Source organism: Anomaloglossus baeobatrachus, chromosome 3, assembly GCF_048569485.1.
Source record: "Anomaloglossus baeobatrachus isolate aAnoBae1 chromosome 3, aAnoBae1.hap1, whole genome shotgun sequence".
Taxonomy (NCBI): domain Eukaryota; kingdom Metazoa; phylum Chordata; class Amphibia; order Anura; family Aromobatidae; genus Anomaloglossus; species Anomaloglossus baeobatrachus.
The window spans coordinates 22,620,670-22,640,932 of record NC_134355.1 but is presented as its reverse complement, the minus strand read 5'-3'; the positions used below and the strand labels follow the sequence as shown (position 1 = coordinate 22,640,932).

At 41.2% G+C, this 20,263-nt stretch overlaps 1 protein-coding gene across 1 annotated transcript in view; it reads left to right on the top strand.

The window, feature by feature from the left end:
* The window catches only part of GALNT14 (polypeptide N-acetylgalactosaminyltransferase 14), a 195,232-nt gene extending 178,658 nt beyond the window's left edge, over positions 1 to 16,574 (top strand). The window contains exons 13-14 of the mRNA XM_075341425.1: positions 13,852 to 13,971; positions 14,614 to 16,574. Coding sequence (XP_075197540.1) covers positions 13,852 to 13,971; positions 14,614 to 14,781 — 288 coding nt within the window. The 3' untranslated portion in view covers positions 14,782 to 16,574. The remainder of the gene's footprint in view (positions 1 to 13,851; positions 13,972 to 14,613) is intronic.
* Positions 16,575 to 20,263: the final 3,689 nt, after the last annotated feature.

The following is a 20,263-nucleotide window of genomic DNA, read 5'->3' as shown; positions in this document are numbered from 1 at the left end:
GACGCTCTTTTCCATTTTGCACTGTGTCGCTCTGTTGCAGAGATATTCACTTTGTTGGTTTTGGAGCGCGGTATGTGAAATCTCTGCTTGTAGTGCAACTGCGTGGTTTTTAAGACTCTTTGGGGGCGTGTACGGTCACCCGTCCTTCCCAGAAACGTCCAATCACAGCTCAGCGGGGTCTGAGACCTATAGATCTGCTGTGATTGATGGAGGTATGAAAGCACACACCCCAGGAAAGACTCTGAAGAACCGCCCAATTGCACTACAAGCAGAGATTTCACACATGTTGCACTCCAAAACCACCAAATGTAAATATCTCTGTAATGGAGCGACGTATCGCAAAACGGAAAAAAGCGTCAGTCACGGCAGCTCAGGGATTTTTACACATTATTTAACTGAATTTTTTGAGCAAGGGACAGAAAGTGACTTTTTAAGGAGAGAATTTATATGGACTAATACTATTTTCCCGGCATAGAAACTGATGATATATTGACCGTTTTGGCTATTTTGCAATTCTATATGAACGGGCAGGTAGAAATTATTAACAGACCCCACTCTTTTTGTTGGATTAGTGAAAGTCCAAGAGTTCGGACCCCTGCTGATCAGAATGGGATATGTCTTAATATTAGCAGTTGGATCATATAAAATATACAAAATAATAAGTGAAATATAAATAATACAATAGAGGGTTGTCAAATAAACAAATAAATAGCATGGAGCCTTAGCTTGTAGGGATTTTACAGGTGGCCCAAATTAGTTGTTTTTCCCAAGGGCAAAAAAATATTTTTTTATTATTTCGTGTGTCCTCGATTCTCATCCAGAACTTTTTATACTTATCCTTGGAAATTGATTTAGCTGCACCTGTCAGTTATGTGAGCGGTCAGCTTATTTTTAACCATTATCATCTGAGCTCCTAATGTCATAATGTAAAAAAATCCCCCAAATCACTTTGTATTTTTTAAGATCTTTTTTTTTGTCTTTTTCTTTTAGCTGTTCATATAGAATGAAAGGTAACTGTTAGCTTTTAGTATAGAATGAAAGGTAACTCACAGCTGTTAGTATAGAATGATGGGTAACTGTTAGCTGTTAGTATAGAATAAAGGGTAACTGTTAGGCTAGGTTCACACTTCCGTTGTTTTGCATCAGTCAAAATCCGTCGCCTTGAGGAATTACAATATCCTGCAAAATATTTTGCAGGAATCCAGTTTTTCCCCATAGACTTCTATTAGTGACGGATTGCGACTGATGACCTTGCGTTGCATCCGCTGCGTCGCGGTCAGTCGTTTTTTGACTATAAGGATAACGTTTGGAACACCATTCTAAGTCTGAACTGGGTGCAAAAACCTAAAAAAACATCACTATGGGGAGATAAGGTATGCACACCAGTGACTATGTAAGGGGAATACATGGAATAGCAGAAACTGCTGTGTGAATACTGACTTTGAAAAATCCAATAGCTACATGTAAAGTGAAAATGTGAAAAATGGAATCTGCATTACTGCCATGAACATATGAATCAAGAGAAATTTAGCTACTGAATTGATCAATGCAATAGAGCCCCAACACTACGCCAAAGTATTTCTCTACGTTGGGGTCCCTAGCCTGTGTGTGTCCTCTCATGCAGTTAAAAAACTTACCGTGTATGGGGAGCTGAGACCCAGGCTATATATGCGTATGATATGGATTGGCAATAGGTGTGGTTGGGGAGGGTTCCCAAACGAAAAAATACTAACAATAAGGATAACGTTTGGAACACCATTCTAAGTCTGAACTGGGTGCAAAAACCTAAAAAAACATCACTATGGGGAGATAAGGTATGCACACCAGTGACTATGTAAGGGGAATACATGGAATAGCAGAAACTGCTGTGTGAATACTGACTTTGAAAAATCCAATAGCTACATGTAAAGTGAAAATGTGAAAAATGGAATCTGCATTACTGCCATGAACATATGAATCAAGAGAAATTTAGCTACTGAATTGATCAATGCAATAGAGCCCCAACACTACGCCAAAGTATTTCTCTACGTTGGGGTCCCTAGCCTGTGTGTGTCCTCTCATGCAGTTAAAAAACTTACCGTGTATGGGGAGCTGAGACCCAGGCTATATATGCGTATGATATGGATTGGCAATAGGTGTGGTTGGGGAGGGTTCCCAAACGAAAAAATACTAACAATAAGGATAACGTTTGGAACACCATTCTAAGTCTGAACTGGGTGCAAAAACCTAAAAAAACATCACTATGGGGAGATAAGGTATGCACACCAGTGACTATGTAAGGGGAATACATGGAATAGCAGAAACTGCTGTGTGAATACTGACTTTGAAAAATCCAATAGCTACATGTAAAGTGAAAATGTGAAAAATGGAATCTGCATTACTGCCATGAACATATGAATCAAGAGAAATTTAGCTACTGAATTGATCAATGCAATAGAGCCCCAACACTACGCCAAAGTATTTCTCTACGTTGGGGTCCCTAGCCTGTGTGTGTCCTCTCATGCAGTTAAAAAACTTACCGTGTATGGGGAGCTGAGACCCAGGCTATATATGCGTATGATATGGATTGGCAATAGGTGTGGTTGGGGAGGGTTCCCAAACGAAAAAATACTAACAATAAGGATAACGTTTGGAACACCATTCTAAGTCTGAACTGGGTGCAAAAACCTAAAAAAACATCACTATGGGGAGATAAGGTATGCACACCAGTGACTATGTAAGGGGAATACATGGAATAGCAGAAACTGCTGTGTGAATACTGACTTTGAAAAATCCAATAGCTACATGTAAAGTGAAAATGTGAAAAATGGAATCTGCATTACTGCCATGAACATATGAATCAAGAGAAATTTAGCTACTGAATTGATCAATGCAATAGAGCCCCAACACTACGCCAAAGTATTTCTCTACGTTGGGGTCCCTAGCCTGTGTGTGTCCTCTCATGCAGTTAAAAAACTTACCGTGTATGGGGAGCTGAGACCCAGGCTATATATGCGTATGATATGGATTGGCAATAGGTGTGGTTGGGGAGGGTTCCCAAACGAAAAAATACTAACAATAAGGATAACGTTTGGAACACCATTCTAAGTCTGAACTGGGTGCAAAAACCTAAAAAAACATCACTATGGGGAGATAAGGTATGCACACCAGTGACTATGTAAGGGGAATACATGGAATAGCAGAAACTGCTGTGTGAATACTGACTTTGAAAAATCCAATAGCTACATGTAAAGTGAAAATGTGAAAAATGGAATCTGCATTACTGCCATGAACATATGAATCAAGAGAAATTTAGCTACTGAATTGATCAATGCAATAGAGCCCCAACACTACGCCAAAGTATTTCTCTACGTTGGGGTCCCTAGCCTGTGTGTGTCCTCTCATGCAGTTAAAAAACTTACCGTGTATGGGGAGCTGAGACCCAGGCTATATATGCGTATGATATGGATTGGCAATAGGTGTGGTTGGGGAGGGTTCCCAAACGAAAAAATACTAACAATAAGGATAACGTTTGGAACACCATTCTAAGTCTGAACTGGGTGCAAAAACCTAAAAAAACATCACTATGGGGAGATAAGGTATGCACACCAGTGACTATGTAAGGGGAATACATGGAATAGCAGAAACTGCTGTGTGAATACTGACTTTGAAAAATCCAATAGCTACATGTAAAATGAAAATGTGAAAAATGGAATCTGCATTACTGCCATGAACATATGAATCAAGAGAAATTTAGCTACTGAATTGATCAATGCAATAGAGCCCCAACACTACGCCAAAGTATTTCTCTACGTTGGGGTCCCTAGCCTGTGTGTGTCCTCTCATGCAGTTAAAAAACTTACCGTGTATGGGGAGCTGAGACCCAGGCTATATATGCGTATGATATGGATTGGCAATAGGTGTGGTTGGGGAGGGTTCCCAAACGAAAAAATACTAACAATAAGGATAACGTTTGGAACACCATTCTAAGTCTGAACTGGGTGCAAAAACCTAAAAAAACATCACTATGGGGAGATAAGGTATGCACACCAGTGACTATGTAAGGGGAATACATGGAATAGCAGAAACTGCTGTGTGAATACTGACTTTGAAAAATCCAATAGCTACATGTAAAGTGAAAATGTGAAAAATGGAATCTGCATTACTGCCATGAACATATGAATCAAGAGAAATTTAGCTACTGAATTGATCAATGCAATAGAGCCCCAACACTACGCCAAAGTATTTCTCTACGTTGGGGTCCCTAGCCTGTGTGTGTCCTCTCATGCAGTTAAAAAACTTACCGTGTATGGGGAGCTGAGACCCAGGCTATATATGCGTATGATATGGATTGGCAATAGGTGTGGTTGGGGAGGGTTCCCAAACGAAAAAATACTAACAATAAGGATAACGTTTGGAACACCATTCTAAGTCTGAACTGGGTGCAAAAACCTGAAAAAAAGGTTTTTGCACCCAGTTCAGACTTAGAATGGTGTTCCAAACGTTATCCTTATTGTTAGTATTGTTTCAAAGTCAGTATTCACACAGCAGTTTCTGCTATTCCATGTATTCCCCTTACATAGTCACTGGTGTGCATACCTTATCTCCCCATAGTGATGTTTTTTTAGGTTTTTGCACCCAGTTCAGACTTAGAATGGTGTTCCAAACGTTATCCTTATTGTTAGTATTTTTTCGTTTGGGAACCCTCCCCAACCACACCTATTGCCAATCCATATCATACGCATATATAGCCTGGGTCTCAGCTCCCCATACACGGTAAGTTTTTTAACTGCATGAGAGGACACACACAGGCTAGGGACCCCAACGTAGAGAAATACTTTGGCGTAGTGTTGGGGCTCTATTGCATTGATCAATTCAGTAGCTAAATTTCTCTTGATTCATATGTTCATGGCAGTAATGCAGATTCCATTTTTCACATTTTCATTTTACATGTAGCTATTGGATTTTTCAAAGTCAGTATTCACACAGCAGTTTCTGCTATTCCATGTATTCCCCTTACATAGTCACTGGTGTGCATACCTTATCTCCCCATAGTGATGTTTTTTTAGGTTTTTGCACCCAGTTCAGACTTAGAATGGTGTTCCAAACGTTATCCTTATTGTTAGTATTTTTTCGTTTGGGAACCCTCCCCAACCACACCTATTGCCAATCCATATCATACGCATATATAGCCTGGGTCTCAGCTCCCCATACACGGTAAGTTTTTTAACTGCATGAGAGGACACACACAGGCTAGGGACCCCAACGTAGAGAAATACTTTGGCGTAGTGTTGGGGCTCTATTGCATTGATCAATTCAGTAGCTAAATTTCTCTTGATTCATATGTTCATGGCAGTAATGCAGATTCCATTTTTCACATTTTCACTTTACATGTAGCTATTGGATTTTTCAAAGTCAGTATTCACACAGCAGTTTCTGCTATTCCATGTATTCCCCTTACATAGTCACTGGTGTGCATACCTTATCTCCCCATAGTCGTTTTTTGACTGACCGCCGGGCGGGAGCAACGCAGAATGTAACGTTTTTCTGGCCGTCAAAATTGACACACCGCGCTGGAATCCGCCGCAGTCCGTCACGCTTGGAATGTATGTCTATGGTGCTGGATTCCGTAGTAATCCGTCTTACGACGGAATCCAGCGCTGGATTCCGTCATGCTCTACTGAGCATGCCCAGCATGTTTGGCACACCCGCTGGGCTGTCCCAAACACAAACGGATCATGACTGATCCGTCAAAAAACGGACGCACAGCGGATGCAACGGATCCGTTTTTTCACAGGATTCCTGTGAAAGGAATCCTGTGAAAAACACATCCTTTGCATCAGTTGACAACTAAAAATCGACTGGTCCGTTGCTGACGGACCTGTCGGATTTAAAACAACGGAAGTGTGAACCTAGCCTTAGTTGTTAGTATAGAATGATGGGTAACTGTTAGCTGTTAGTATAGAATGATGGGTAACTGTTAGCTGTTAGTATAGAATGATGGGTAACTGTTAGCTGTTAGTATAGAATAGAGGTAACTGTTAGCTGTTAGTATAGAATAAAGGGTAACTGTTAGCTGTTAGTATAGAATGATGGGTAACTGTTATCTGTTAGTATAGAATGATGGGTAACTGTTAGCTGTTAGTATAGAATGATGGGTAACTGTTAGCTGTTAGTATAGAATGATGGGTAACTGTTAGCTGTTAGTATAGAATAGAGGTAACTGTTAGCTGTTAGTATAGAATAAAGGGTAACTGTTAGCTGTTAGTATAGAATGATGGGTAACTGTTATCTGTTAGTATAGAATGATGGGTAACTGTTAGCTGTTAGTATAGAATGATGGGTAACTGTTAGCTGTTAGTATAGAATGATGGGTAACTGTTATCTGTTAGTATAGAATGATGGGTAACTGTTAGCTGTTAGTATAGAATAGAGGGTAACTGTTAGCTGTTAGTATAGAATAAAGGGTAACTGTTAGCTGTTAGTATAGAATAAAGGGTAACTTAGCTGTTAGTATAGAATGATGGGTAACTGTTAGCTGTTGGTATAGAATAAAGGGTAACTGTTAGCTGTTAGTATAGAATGATGGGTAACTGTTAGCTGTTAGTATAAAATGATGGGTAACTGTTAGCTGTTAGTATTGAATGATGGGTAACTGTTAGCTGTTAGTATAGAATGATGGGTAACTGTTAGCTGTTGGTATAGAATAAAGGGTAACTGTTAGCTGTTGGTATAGAATAAAGGGTAACTGTTAGCTGTTAGTATAGAATGATGGGTAACTGTTAGCTGTTAGTATAAAATGATGGGTAACTGTTAGCTGTTAGTATAGAATGATGGGTAACTGTTATCTGTTAGTATAAAATGATGGGTAACTGTTAGCTGTTAGTATAGAATGATGGGTAACTGTTAGCTGTTAGTATAGAATAGAGGGTAACTGTTAGCTGTTAGTATAGAATGATGGGTAACTGTTAGCTGTTAGTATAGAATGATGGGTAACTGTTATCTGTTAGTATAGAATGATGGGTAACTGTTAGCTGTTAGTATAGAATAGAGGGTAACTGTTAGCTGTTAGTATAGAATAAAGGGTAACTGTTAGCTGTTAGTATAGAATAAAGGGTAACTTAGCTGTTAGTATAGAATGATGGGTAACTGTTAGCTGTTGGTATAGAATAAAGGGTAACTGTTAGCTGTTAGTATAGAATGATGGGTAACTGTTAGCTGTTAGTATAAAATGATGGGTAACTGTTAGCTGTTAGTATTGAATGATGGGTAACTGTTAGCTGTTGGTATAGAATAAAGGGTAACTGTTAGCTGTTAGTATAGAATGATGGGTAACTGTTAGCTGTTAGTATAAAATGATGGGTAACTGTTAGCTGTTAGTATAGAATGATGGGTAACTGTTATCTGTTAGTATAAAATGATGGGTAACTGTTAGCTGTTAGTATAGAATGATGGGTAACTGTTAGCTGTTAGTATAGAATAAAGGGTAACTGTTAGCTGTTAGTATAAAATGAATGGTAACTGTTAGCTGTTAGTATAGAATGATGGGTAACTGTTAGCTGTTAGTATAAAATGATGGGTAACTGTTAGCTGTTAGTATAGAATGATGGGTAACTGTTAGCTGTTAGTATAGAATAAAGGGTAACTGTTAGCTGTTAGTATAAAATGAATGGTAATTGTTAGCTGTTAGTATAGAATGAAGGGTAACTGTTAGCTGTTAGTATAGAATGAAGGGTAACTGATAGCTGTTAGTATAAAATGATGGGTAACTGTTAGCTGTTAGTATAGAATAAAGGGTAACTTAGCTGTTAGTATAGAATGAAGGGTAACTATTAGCTGTTAGTATAAAATGAATGGTAACTGTTAGCTGTTAGTATAGAATGATGGGTAACTGTTAGCTGTTAGTATAGAATGATGGGTAACTGTTAGCTGTTGGTATAGAATGAAGGGTAACTGTTAGCTGTTAGTATAGAATGAAGGGTAACTGTTAGCTGTTAGTATAGAATGATGGGTAACTGTTAGCTGTTAGTATAGAATGATGGGTAACTGTTAGCTGTTAGTATAAAATGATGGGTAACTGTTAGCTGTTAGTATAAAATGATGGGTAACTGTTAGCTGTTAGTATAGAATGGGTAACTGTTATCTGTTAGTATAAAATGATGGGTAACTGTTAGCTGTTAGTATAGAATGATGGGTAACTGTTAGCTGTTAGTATAGAATAAAGGGTAACTGTTAGCTGTTAGTATAGAATGATGGGTAACTGTTAGCTGTTAGTATAGAATGATGGGTAACTGTTAGCTGTTAGTATAGAATGATGGGTAACTGTTAGCTGTTGGTATAGAATGAAGGGTAACTGTTAGCTGTTAGTATAAAATGATGGGTAACTGTTAGCTGTTAGTATAGAATGAAGGGTAACTGTTAGCTGTTAGTATAGAATGAAGGGTAACTGTTAGCTGTTAGTATAGAATGAAGGGTAACTGTTAGCTGTTAGTATAAAATGAATGGTAACTGTTAGCTGTTAGTATAGAATAAAGGTTAGCTGTTAGTATAGAATGAAGGGTAACTGTTAGCTGTTAGTATAGAATAAAGGGTAACTGTTAGCTGTTAGTATAGAATGAAGGGTAACTGTTAGCTGTTAGTATAGAATGAAGGGTAACTGTTAGCTGTTAGTATAGAATGAAGGGTAACTGTTAGCTGTTAGTATAAAATGAATGGTAACTGTTAGCTGTTAGTATAGAATAAAGGTTAGCTGTTAGTATAGAATGAAGGGTAACTGTTAGCTGTTAGTATAGAATAAAGGGTAACTGTTAGCTGTTAGTATAGAATGAAGGGTAACTGTTAGCTGTTAGTATAGAATGAAGGGTAACTGTTAGCTGTTAGTATAGAATAGAGGGTAACTGTTAGCTGTTAGTATAAAATGAATGGTAACTGTTAGCTGTTAGTAAAGAATAAAGGGTAACTGTTAGCTGTTAGTATAGAATGAAGGGTAACTGTTAGCTGTTAGTATAGAATGAAGGGTAACTATTAGCTGTTAGTATAAAATGAATGGTAACTGTTAGCTGTTAGTATAGAATGATGGGTAACTGTTAGCTGTTGGTATAGAATGAAGGGTAACTGTTAGCTGTTAGTATAAAATGATGGGTAACTGTTAGCTGTTAGTATAGAATGATGGGTAACTGTTAGCTGTTAGTATAGAATGATGGGTAACTGTTAGCTGTTAGTATAAAATGATGGGTAACTGTTAGCTGTTAGTATAGAATGAAGGGTAACTGTTAGCTGTTAGTATAGAATGAAGGGTAACTGTTAGCTGTTAGTATAGAATGAAGGGTAACTGTTAGCTGTTAGTATAGAATGAAGGGTAACTGTTAGCTGTTAGTATAGAATAAAGGGTAACTGTTAGCTGTTAGTATAGAATGAAGGGTAACTGTTAGCTGTTAGTATAGAATGATGGGTAACTGTTAGCTGTTAGTATAGAATGAAAGGTAGCTGTTAACTGTAAGTATAGACAGGGCTGTGGAGTCGGTAAGCCAAACCTGCGACTCCGACTCCTCAATTTCCCTTGCACCGACTCCGACTCCAAGACTCCGACTCCCACATATATTTCTTAAAGTTAAGTGAAAAATTTATTGTAGTACAATGTGAACAACAGACATTTAATTATTTTTATGATACAATAATCAAGATATTTAGATAGAACATAAAGTATATTTATTGGATTACAACTTTAGAACACAAAAAACTGTAATAAATTGTAAATTTGTAATACACTATGTAATAGATTTTATACTAGCTGTAGTACCCAGGCGTTGCCCGGGATAGTAACCGTCTCTCTGTCTCTCTCCCAGTCTCTGTCTGTGTGTTGCTGTCTGTCTGTCTCTCTGTCTCTTTCCTTGTCTGTCTGTGTCTATGTCTGTGTCTGACTATTTCTATCTCTGTCTGTATTTGTATCAGTCTATCTGTCTTCATCTCTGTGTCTGTCTCTATGTATGTGTGTGTGTGTCTGTCTCTTTCCCTGTCTGTCTCTTTCCCTGTCTGTCTCTTTCCCTGTCTGTCTCTTTCCCTGTCTGTCTCTTTCCCTGTCTGTCTCTTTCCCTGTCTGTCTCTTTCCCTGTCTGTCTCTTTCCCCGTCTGTCTCTTTCCCCGTCTGTCTCTTTCCCCGTCTGTCTCTTTCCCTGTCTGTCTCTTTCCCCGTCTGTCTTGGTCTGTCTCTTTCCAGGTCTGTCTCTTTCCAGGTCTTTCTCTTTCCAGGTCTGTCCCTTTTCAGGTCTGTCTCTTTCCCCGGCTGTCTCTTTCCCCGGCTGTCTCTTTCCCCGGCTGTCTCTTTCCCCGGCTGTCTCTTTCCCCGGCTGTCTCTTTCCCCGGCTGTCTCTTTCCCCGGCTGTCTCTTTCCCCGGCTGTCTCTTTCCCCGGCTGTCTCTTTCCCCGGCTGTCTCTTTCCAGGGATGTCTCTTTGCCCGGGCTGTCTCTTTGCCCGGGCTGTCTCTTTGCCCGGGCTGTCTCTTTGCCCGGGCTGTCTCTTTGCCCGGGCTGTCTCTTTGCCCGGGCTGTCTCTTTGCCCGGCTGTCTCTTTGCCCGGCTGTCTCTTTGCCCGGCTGTCTCTTTGCCCAGCTGTCTCTTTCCCCGTCTGTCTCTTTCCCCGTCTGTCTCTTTCCCCGTCTGTCTCTTTCCCCGTCTGTCTCTTTCCCCGTCTGTCTCTTTCCAGGTCTGTCTCTTTCCAGGTCTGTCTCTTTGCCCGTCTGTCTTTTTCCAGGTTTGTCTCTTTCCCTTGCTGTCTCTTTCCCCAGCTGTCTCTTTCCCCGGCTGTCTCTTTCCAGGCCTGTCTCTATGCCCGTCTGTCTCTTTGCCCGTCTGTCTCTTTGCCCATTTGTCTCTTTGCCCGTTTGTCTCTTTGCCCGTCTGTCTCTTTGCCCGTCTGTCTCTTTGCCTGTCTGTCTTTTTCCAGGTTTGTCTCTTTCTAGGTTTGTCTCTTTCCCTTGCTGTCTCTTTCCCCAGCTGTCTCTTTCCCCGGCTGTCTCTTTCCAGGGCTGTCTCTTTCCCCGTCTGCCTGTTTCTAGGGCTCTCTCTTTCCAGGGCTGTCTCTTTGCCCGGCTGACTCTTTCCAGGACTGTCTCTTTCCCCCTCGGTCTCTTTCCCCCTCGGACTCTTTCCCCAGCTGTCTCTTTCCCCGGCTGTCTCTTTCCCCGGCTGTCCCTTTCCCCGGCTGTCTCTTTCCCCGGCTGTCTCTTTCCCCGGCTGTCTCTTTGCCCGTCTGTCTCTTTGCCCGTCTGTCTCTTTGCCCGTCTGTCTCTTTGCCCGTCTGTCTCTTTGCCCGTCTGTCTCTTTGCCCGTCTTTCTCTTTGCTCGTCTTTCTCTTTGCCCGTCTGTCTCTTTGCCCGCCCTTCTCTTTGCCCATCTGTCTCTTTCCAGGTCTGTCTGTCTCTCTGTCTGTCTGTCTGTGTCTCTCTCTGTCTCTCTCTATCCATCTCTCCACCGACATCATATAACCTCACACATAAGCTTCAACTAACAGTTTATTTTGTTCCTATAGCAACCACTGACAGTTGCTATTAATAACCTATAGCTCCCACCTCCATTCAGTTTAATGGCGGCAGGATTTTAGAGACTAACTGTAAAGCACGGGGTTAATTTTTTCTGTCAAAACATAGTCTACGACGCTCCCTGGGTGACATAAGGCGTCTGTGCAAAATTTCGTGATTGAAAATGCGACGGTGCGGATTCCTTTAGCGGACATACACACACACACACACACACACTCCGCTTTATATATTAGATATAAATAACACTATGCAATACACTATGTAATACACTATGTAAGTGGCAAAAAACAGTTTTCAACAAAAGCATAGTAAATAACATTTGTGCAGTCTATGAATTTGTTGTGAGAAATAGAATTGCCTCCATCAGATCCTCCTTCGCAGATGACCTCAAATCTTACCTAATAATTTTAAGGCTGGAGAACAACCTCTCTACAGTAACTTGGGTTGGAGGCAAAGCCATAACCACATGGGCAACATCTGTAACAATTTCCGGGTATAGAGGAATTGCCTCGTGCACAGTCAGTTTTGATGAACGGTTGAATTTTTCTATTTCTTTGAGAACAAGTGAAAAATGTTACTGAAATCTGGTCAATCTGGTGCTATAGGAGACGGAGTGAAATCTTTTTCCTTGCGGCAACGCTTTGCCTGCTCCATGTCATCCAAATACTTTTCAAAAGTTAAACTCATCTGATGAGGATGAAGATACGGCAGCAGTAGCACTGTCAGGACCCAAGTCCTCTTGCGCCTGGCAGTCCTGTAGGCCACTCATCCTAACTGCTACCTCAGTCAGAGCAGCTTTTCCTTTAGTAAGCCGTTGATCATCAAGCAGTATACGATGACTTGCGTCCGCATAAACAGCTGCCAGAAGAATTTTATTTTCCAATAGATGTGTCTCTTCAATTCATTGAAGCAGAAATGCCATCTGTGATTAAACCTCCTCTTTGGGACAGGCAAAATAGCAAGTTCTTCCACTCCCTTATGAAAATGCCAGGAGTTAAATCCTCAGCTTGTAATTTTTTCGTCACGGTAAATGGGTGATTAAGCAATTCCTTCAATTCAGCCACCTGTGTCCATTGACCTTCATTTAGGCTTACCTGAGGGTTCACCATACTTATAAGATAACTAACAGTTACCTTTCATTCTATAATAACAGTTAACTGTTAGCTTGTTAGTATAGAATGAAGTGTAACTGTTAGTATGAAATGAATGGTAACTGTTAGCTATTAGTATAGAATGAAGGGTAACTGTTAGTATCAAATGAATGGTAACTGTTAGCTGTTAGTATAGAATGAAGGGTAACTGTTAGTATCAAATGAATGGTAACTGTTAGCTGTTAGTATAGAATGAAGGGTAACTGTTAGTATAGAATGAATGGTAACTGTTAGCTGTTAGTATAGAATGAAGGGTAACTGTTAGTATAGAATGAATGGTAACTGTTAGCTGTTAGTATAGAATGAAGGGTAACTGTTAGTATAGAATGAATGGTAACTGTTAGCTGTTAGTATAGAATGAAGGGTAACTGTTAGCTGTTAGTATAGAATGAATGGTAACTGTTAGCTGTTAGTATAGAATGAATGGTAACTGTTAGCTGTTAGTATAGAATGAATGGTAACTGTTAGTATAGAATGAATGGTAACTGTTAGCTGTTAGTATAGAATGAAGGGTAACTGTTAGTATAGAATGAATGGTAACTGTTAGCTGTTAGTATAGAATGAAGGGTAACTGTTAGTATAGAATGAATGGTAACTGTTAGCTGTTAGTATAGAATGAATGGTAACTGTTAGCTGTTAGTATAGAATGAAAGGTAACTACCTCTTTAAAAATAGATACCAACTTTTAAAGGGCTGTAATGGTTGTCATTCCCCTTGTCATTTTTTAACAAAGAAACTAAATTATCAAAAGGTAGATGACACAAAAGTATTTGAAAATGTTCTTTTTTTTATTACATTTGTGATAGAAAATCTATTTTAAGGATTTATAAAATAATACAGGGGGTTTTCTGCTCAGGAGCTCTGTTGGTCAGAGTGGGGAGCAGCGGCTGCCAAGAACGACTCTGGAGGACCTGTCCTATTCTGCATTACAGACAGTCTAATGTGTAATACCTTATTTCACCTGCGGGGGCACTGTTTTAAAAATGCAATACTTATTGTCAGGTTTTCCTCTAGATTACAGCTGTTTGTGGGGGTTCCAACCTGGGGGACACTTTGTGATCTGCTCATCGTCAAAATATTCTTCTGTTAATTAAGGATTGTAGGACCCCTTTAAATGATAAATTCCAGTAATTTGTAACGTTTCTGGTCAGTCGTTACCCTGATTTCTGTCTTCTCTTTCCCAGGAATGGATTTACACTCAGGTTCAGCAGATCAGTCAGCAGGATCTCTGTCTGTCGGTGCACACCTTATTTCCAGGGACCCAGGTGGTTCTCTTACCCTGTAAAGACGGAGACGGCCGGCAGGTAAGGTGACACCGCTGCAGCCAAAAATGAACAAGTCATCCTGGGAAAAAAAATTATATACTTGGTATATGGGCTTGTGGACCCTAAATCCACATCACTTATTTTGGGAAGGAAGGGGGTGGGCGAAACGAGTCTGGAATGAAATTGTCAGAGATTTTCCTCCCTACAATACAAATACATTGTGGATGGCGCCACCTTGAGGCTAGATTCTGCAATGCATTTTTTTGCAACATAGCGGAATGTCGCTTTACTGCAACCGATATAGCGCTCTGAACATTTATACAAAGTAGCATGTGACCATTTTATAAAGGAGGAAAAGAAGTAATAGTATGAATAGCAGATAGCGGAGCTTGTATATCGTATATAACGAGAGTTTATTGAGCTTCCAGCCCCTGAAAATGATAATATAATCCCCTCCGTTCTTTCATCTGAGATCATGAATGTCCATAGAGGGATTTGTAGACTCTTACAACTATGTACAAATGTAAGAATATTGCAAATTAATTCAAACTTTTCAAAAAGTCAGCGGATCTGTTTGAATTACTAATTGTTGGCGGTTTTTAAACTTTTGTTTGTAAATATTAATCCCCGTCTCCTAATTCTCGAGCTAACTTTTCTTTTTTTTTTTTTTTTTGATGTCAGAGATGGAGTAAAGTCGGCTCTCACATCGAGCACATGGCGTCACACTTCTGCCTGGATACAGAAATCATCGGCGACACCGACGAAAACAACCGAGAGATCGTGATCAACCCGTGCGAGACCACTGCTATCAGTCAGCGCTGGGAAATGGTCCTACACGACTTCCACTGAGGGCAACGCAACCAGCGCACCAGAAAAGTGGAAACCCTCGTGGCAAAGCCCATTGCCTGCGGTGACGCCGGCGCTGCTCCGCTGAGGTACGAAAAACGGGACGGGAAAGACGACATTATTAAGGAGCAAGAAAACGACGATGGAGACGCGGAAGGTGAAGAACGGAAACTCCAGGGTAGAACTTTTTTGTTTTCCAGTAAAGTCCAATGAAGACCAGAGAAACAATGGCCGACCTGGGAGGCCGATACCATCATCACCATCATCAGTACATAAGAGATGAAAGCACATGGGGAAAAAATGGGGAAAGACGACGAAGAGCGGTCAACACTCACGCTGCACCGTAAAAGTGGGCTCACATATTGTTGATTATCATCCACATGGATATATTGGATTAATATACAAAGTTTAAATGGATCCATCATATACTGCAGTCATGGGTCGCAACATTAGCGGAGACGTCTGTAAATCTGTCTATCTATACATTCATCCATCTCTCCATCCATCCATCCCATAGCTATCCATCCATCCATCTCTACATCCATCCATCCATCCATCCATCCCATAGCTATCCATCCATCCATCCATCTCTCCATCCATCCATCTCATAGCTATCCATCCATCCATCTCTCCATCCATCCATCGATCCATCCATCTCTCCATCCATCCACCGATCCATCCATCCAGCTATCATTCCATCTCTCCATCCATCCATCTATCCATCCATCTCCTCAACATATATTCCTATATATATATCCATCCATCTCTCCATCCATCCATCCATCTTTCTATCTCTCCATCTCTCCATCATCCATCTATCCATCCAATCTTCTCATAGCTATCCATCTCTCAATGCGTCCTTCTCTCCATCCATCCATCTATCCATCCATCTCCCCATCTATCCATTCATCCCTCCATCCATCCATCTATCCATCCATCTATCCATCCATCCATCTCCCCAACATCTATTCCTATATATCCATCCATCCATCCTTCTAGCTATCCATCTGTCTAGCCATCCATCTCTCCATCTATCCATCCATCTCTCCATCTATCCATTCATCTCTCCATCTATCCATCCATCTATCCATACATCCATCTCCCCAACATCTATTCCTATATATATCCATCCATCCTTCTATCTATCCATCTTTCTATCCTTCCATCTCTCCATCTATCTATCCATCCATCCATTTCATATCTATTCATCCATCAATCTCTCCATTTTCCTTTCATCCATGTATATCTCCATCCATCTATCCATCTATCCATCCATCCATCCATCCGTCTATCCATCCATCCATGTATCCATCCTTCTATCTGTCCATCCGTCTGTCTGTCTCGGAGATGCGTTTGCTCCCAGAACGTTGTGTGGTTGCAGCTTTGGAAGTGACTGGAGCAGAATACTTGATAACGATGATATCTCGGCGTCATTGTGTCCTTGGAAAGTTTCTTGCTGAACTGAAGGTGAATCCTCGTCTCAAGGTCTTTGGTCCTCACAATAAGTTTTCCACTTTGTACCTTGTGAGCGGTTGGAGCAGAGCTCCCGACTTCACAGATAATATATAGATATATTTTACTTGTATATTTATGAAACACGGAATAATTTATGAAATTCTTTTGGAAATTGGCACAAAAAAGAAATGAAATTTGTTGGAATTTCACTGTTTCTGCTTCTGGAGGAAACGGCCGCATGGAAATAAAGAACCAAGGTTTTACACAGAAGTTTTTGAAACATCTTAAAGGGACTCGGTCTCTGAAGTGACCATCTTTCAGAAATAAAATCATTTTTCACAGGGCGTGTTCCGGTCTCTTCTTTTATCCTGGAATGTTCTGTCGTAACATAAGTGCTGCCAACCCGAATCATACGGCCCGATGGCGTCAGTTTCTGGTGAGTAGCGGAGCGGTGCTCTGTGAGGCTCCTCCCAGTTGTACATATTATTATTACTTTACTATCCAGCTCTTGGATTACACATTCTGGTCAGTATTAGATAAAATTCATCTAAGGCCGGGTCGTGCTGGGTAAACCGGCGGCTACTGGTCTTTTAGAGCCCTGGTCGGCTGGTGTTAAAGGATCTTGACACTCTAAAGTCTTGAAAATTGATACCATTGCTGAGCTGCAATGTATATTCAGCTTTGATTCCTTATCTCTGTGATTGATCTGTGAGCTGTGACGTCCTCTCACTTTCCAGATTCACTACAAAGCGGCTGCTTCATTCCCTGCCTCGGCTTTTATACAGGCTATGATAATCCTTCCTGATTGGCCGTGCTATATCATGTGACATAATAGCTCCTCTTCATTATGCATGACCTTATCTGTAAAATGGGCGTTTTTGGTGATTTGTACAAATCAAATCACAAATTATTGTAATTTATCAGGTTCCTAAAATTAAAAAAATTCAATTAGCCTTGAATCAATTCACTCATCTCTTATAACAATCAGTTTTTATTACTTGTGGATGCTTTTTTGTATTCCCTTTCCATCGGGAGCTGTTCTATCAGTGCAGAACGCTCGGCTTCATTGTCACAGGATGATGGGAGCGTTCTCCCGGCCGAGATGACGGAGATCCGTGCCGACACCATGTCTGAAATTCTGATTTCTTTATGTGGACGGCTGAGCGGAGAATCCTTCCCGCAGAATGACAGGTGTCACAACCAGGGAATATTATTTTCTGACGTCTGCTCCAATGTCGTATGTAAAGTGGCATGGATTTGTCGGGTCAGCAGTCTGTGCACTGTGTAGGCAGCCAACAGCTGTCAAGGAGAAAGACGATGCATGCATCTGAGGGCGGTAGTTTTTATTGGCACACTATAGCGTTTAGATTACTTTTTATTACATTTTTTTTTCCAATGGTGTGATAAGCAAAAAAATAGAAGTTCTGACATTTTTTTTTTATTGCAAATGTGTTTGCTTTTTGAGGTATGTGCACACTAAGGCTGCTTTCACACATCAGTTTTTTGGCATCAGGCACAATCCGGCGTCTGCTTGATGCAACGGATCCGGTGCAGAATATGCAAAAATGGATGCGCCAGATCCTTTTTTTTTTTACGGATCCGGTATACTTGATACGTCAAAAAACGGATACGGCGCATCCGTTTTTGCATCTGTTTCATCCATTTGTTTGCTGTATCCATTTTTTTTTCAATAAGGCTACGTTCACACATCAGGTTTTTTCCATCAGGCACAATCCGTAAAAAAACGGATAAAATGGATCCGGCGCCGGATCCGTTTTATCCCCATTGATTTGTATTAGCGCCCGATTGTGCCTGATGGCCTTGCGTCGCATCCGGCTTTTGCCGGATCCGTCGTAATTGTCTAATGCGGCGGCCGGATAAGGCTGCTTTCACACATCAGTTTTTTTCATCAGGCACAATCCGGCAAAAACATGAAAAAACGGATCCGGCATCTGTTGCCGCCAGATCTGTTTTTTTCCCCAATAGACTTTCATTAACGTCGGATTGTGCCGGATGGTCTTGCATTTCATCCGTTTTCAGCAAAATTTACTTGTACGGCCGCCGGATGAAACGTTGAAGTGAACGTTTTTGTGTCCGGCAAAAAAAAACGGATACGGCGCCGTACGGCTGTTTTATAATAAGAAGCCTATGGACGTCGGATCCGGCAAAAAAGGGATCCGGCCGCCGGATCCGTTTTTTTTAACTGAGCATGCTCAGAATCACACCGGATCTGTCAAAAAACTGAAGGAACTGATGGAAAAAAACGATGCAACTGATCCTTTTTTTCGCCGGATCCGTTGCATAGTTTTTTCGCCGGATCGTGCCTGATGCCAAAAAACTGATGTGTGAAAGCAGCCTAAAACGTCTCTTGTAACGTTTTTTGTCTCTGACAAAAAAAAACGCATCGCGCCGGATGCGGCACGATACGGCGTGATTTACAATAGAAGCCTATGGACGCCGGATCCGGCGTAATGCAGCAAAAAAACGGATGCGGCCGCCGGATCCGGTTTTCTAAACTGAGCATGCTCCAATGTATTGTAAAAAAAACGGATCCAGCAAAAAAACGGACAAAACGGATGCAAAAAACGGATGCGCCGGATCCGTTTTTTGACGGATCAGGTATACCAGATCTATAAAAAAAAAAGAATCCAAAAACATCCATTCCTGCATCCGTTTCATCAGGCACACGCCGGATTGTGCCTGATGCCAAAAAACTGATGTGTGAAAGTAGCCTTAGGGTACTTTCACACATCCGGATTTTTGCTCTGCGGCACAATACGGCGTTCTGCAGAAAAACCGCAACCGGCTTTTGTAACGCCGATTGCGGTTTTTTTTTGCATTGACTTACATTAGTGCCGCATTGTGCCGTAGGGGCTTGCGTTCGGTCCGGTTTTTGCCGCATGCGGCAGATTTAGCCGATGCGGCGGCCGGATCGAACGTACCCTGCAACGTTTTTTGCTCCGGCAAAAAACACCGCATCGCGCCGCATCCCGCCGCTGCGGCGCATTTTTCAATGCATCCCTATGGAGGCCGGATGCGGCGCGATGCGGAAAAAACCGCATCCGGTCGCCGCATGCGGTATTTTCCACTGCGCATGCTCAGTAGCATGCCGCAACCGGAAAAAACCGGACCGGCCGCATGTAAAAACGTATGCAAAGGATGCGGTGTTTTCACCGCATCCGTTGCATAGTTTTCACAGCCGGATTGAGCCGCAGGGCTCAAACCGGATGTGTGAAAGTAGCCTTAATTGGAGCATGCTCAGGTTAAAAAAAGGATCTGGCGGCCGCATATGGTTTTTTTGCCGCATTACGCCGGATCTGGCGTCCATAGGCTTCCATTGTAAATCACGCTGCATCACGCCGGATGCGTTTTTTTGTCAGAGACAAAAAACGTTACAAGAGACGTTCCATCCGGCCGCCGCATTAGCCAATTACGACGGATTCGGCAAAAGCCGGATGCAACGCAAGGCCATCCGGCACAATCCGGCGCTAATACAAATCAATGGGGATAAAACGGATCCAACACCGGATCCGTTTTATCCGTTTTTTTCCGGATGTGTGAAAGTAGCCTAAGTCTTTCTGCTGAGTTTTTGGAAGCATAAAGGTTCAATTCTGCTCCAAAAACTCCTTAAAAAAATTGTTTTCTATACAAAAAAAGAATTTTTTAGCAAAAATATTTTTTTCTTCTTATGTAACGGGTCAGTTTTTGCTCAGAATATAAAGAATTCTCGCTGCCGGAATAATTCTGGGTATCATTGTCTGTATCTCGGCCTCATCGTGCAGAACACAGATAGTGACAATAAGAGAAGGAAATTAAATCCGCACAAATTCCCTTCAGTGATTCACAATGTAAAGTCGTCAGCGGCTAATTGTGTCGAGTTTAATTTATGTATTATCTTTTTTTATCCCGATCGCACATGCAAAGAATCCAAACATTTCCTACGTCAAGGATTAAGGATTGTCTCGTTTATCATAAAAAAGACGTCTTCACTTCTCCAGTAAAAAATGTTCTTCAAATAGTTTATTGTATG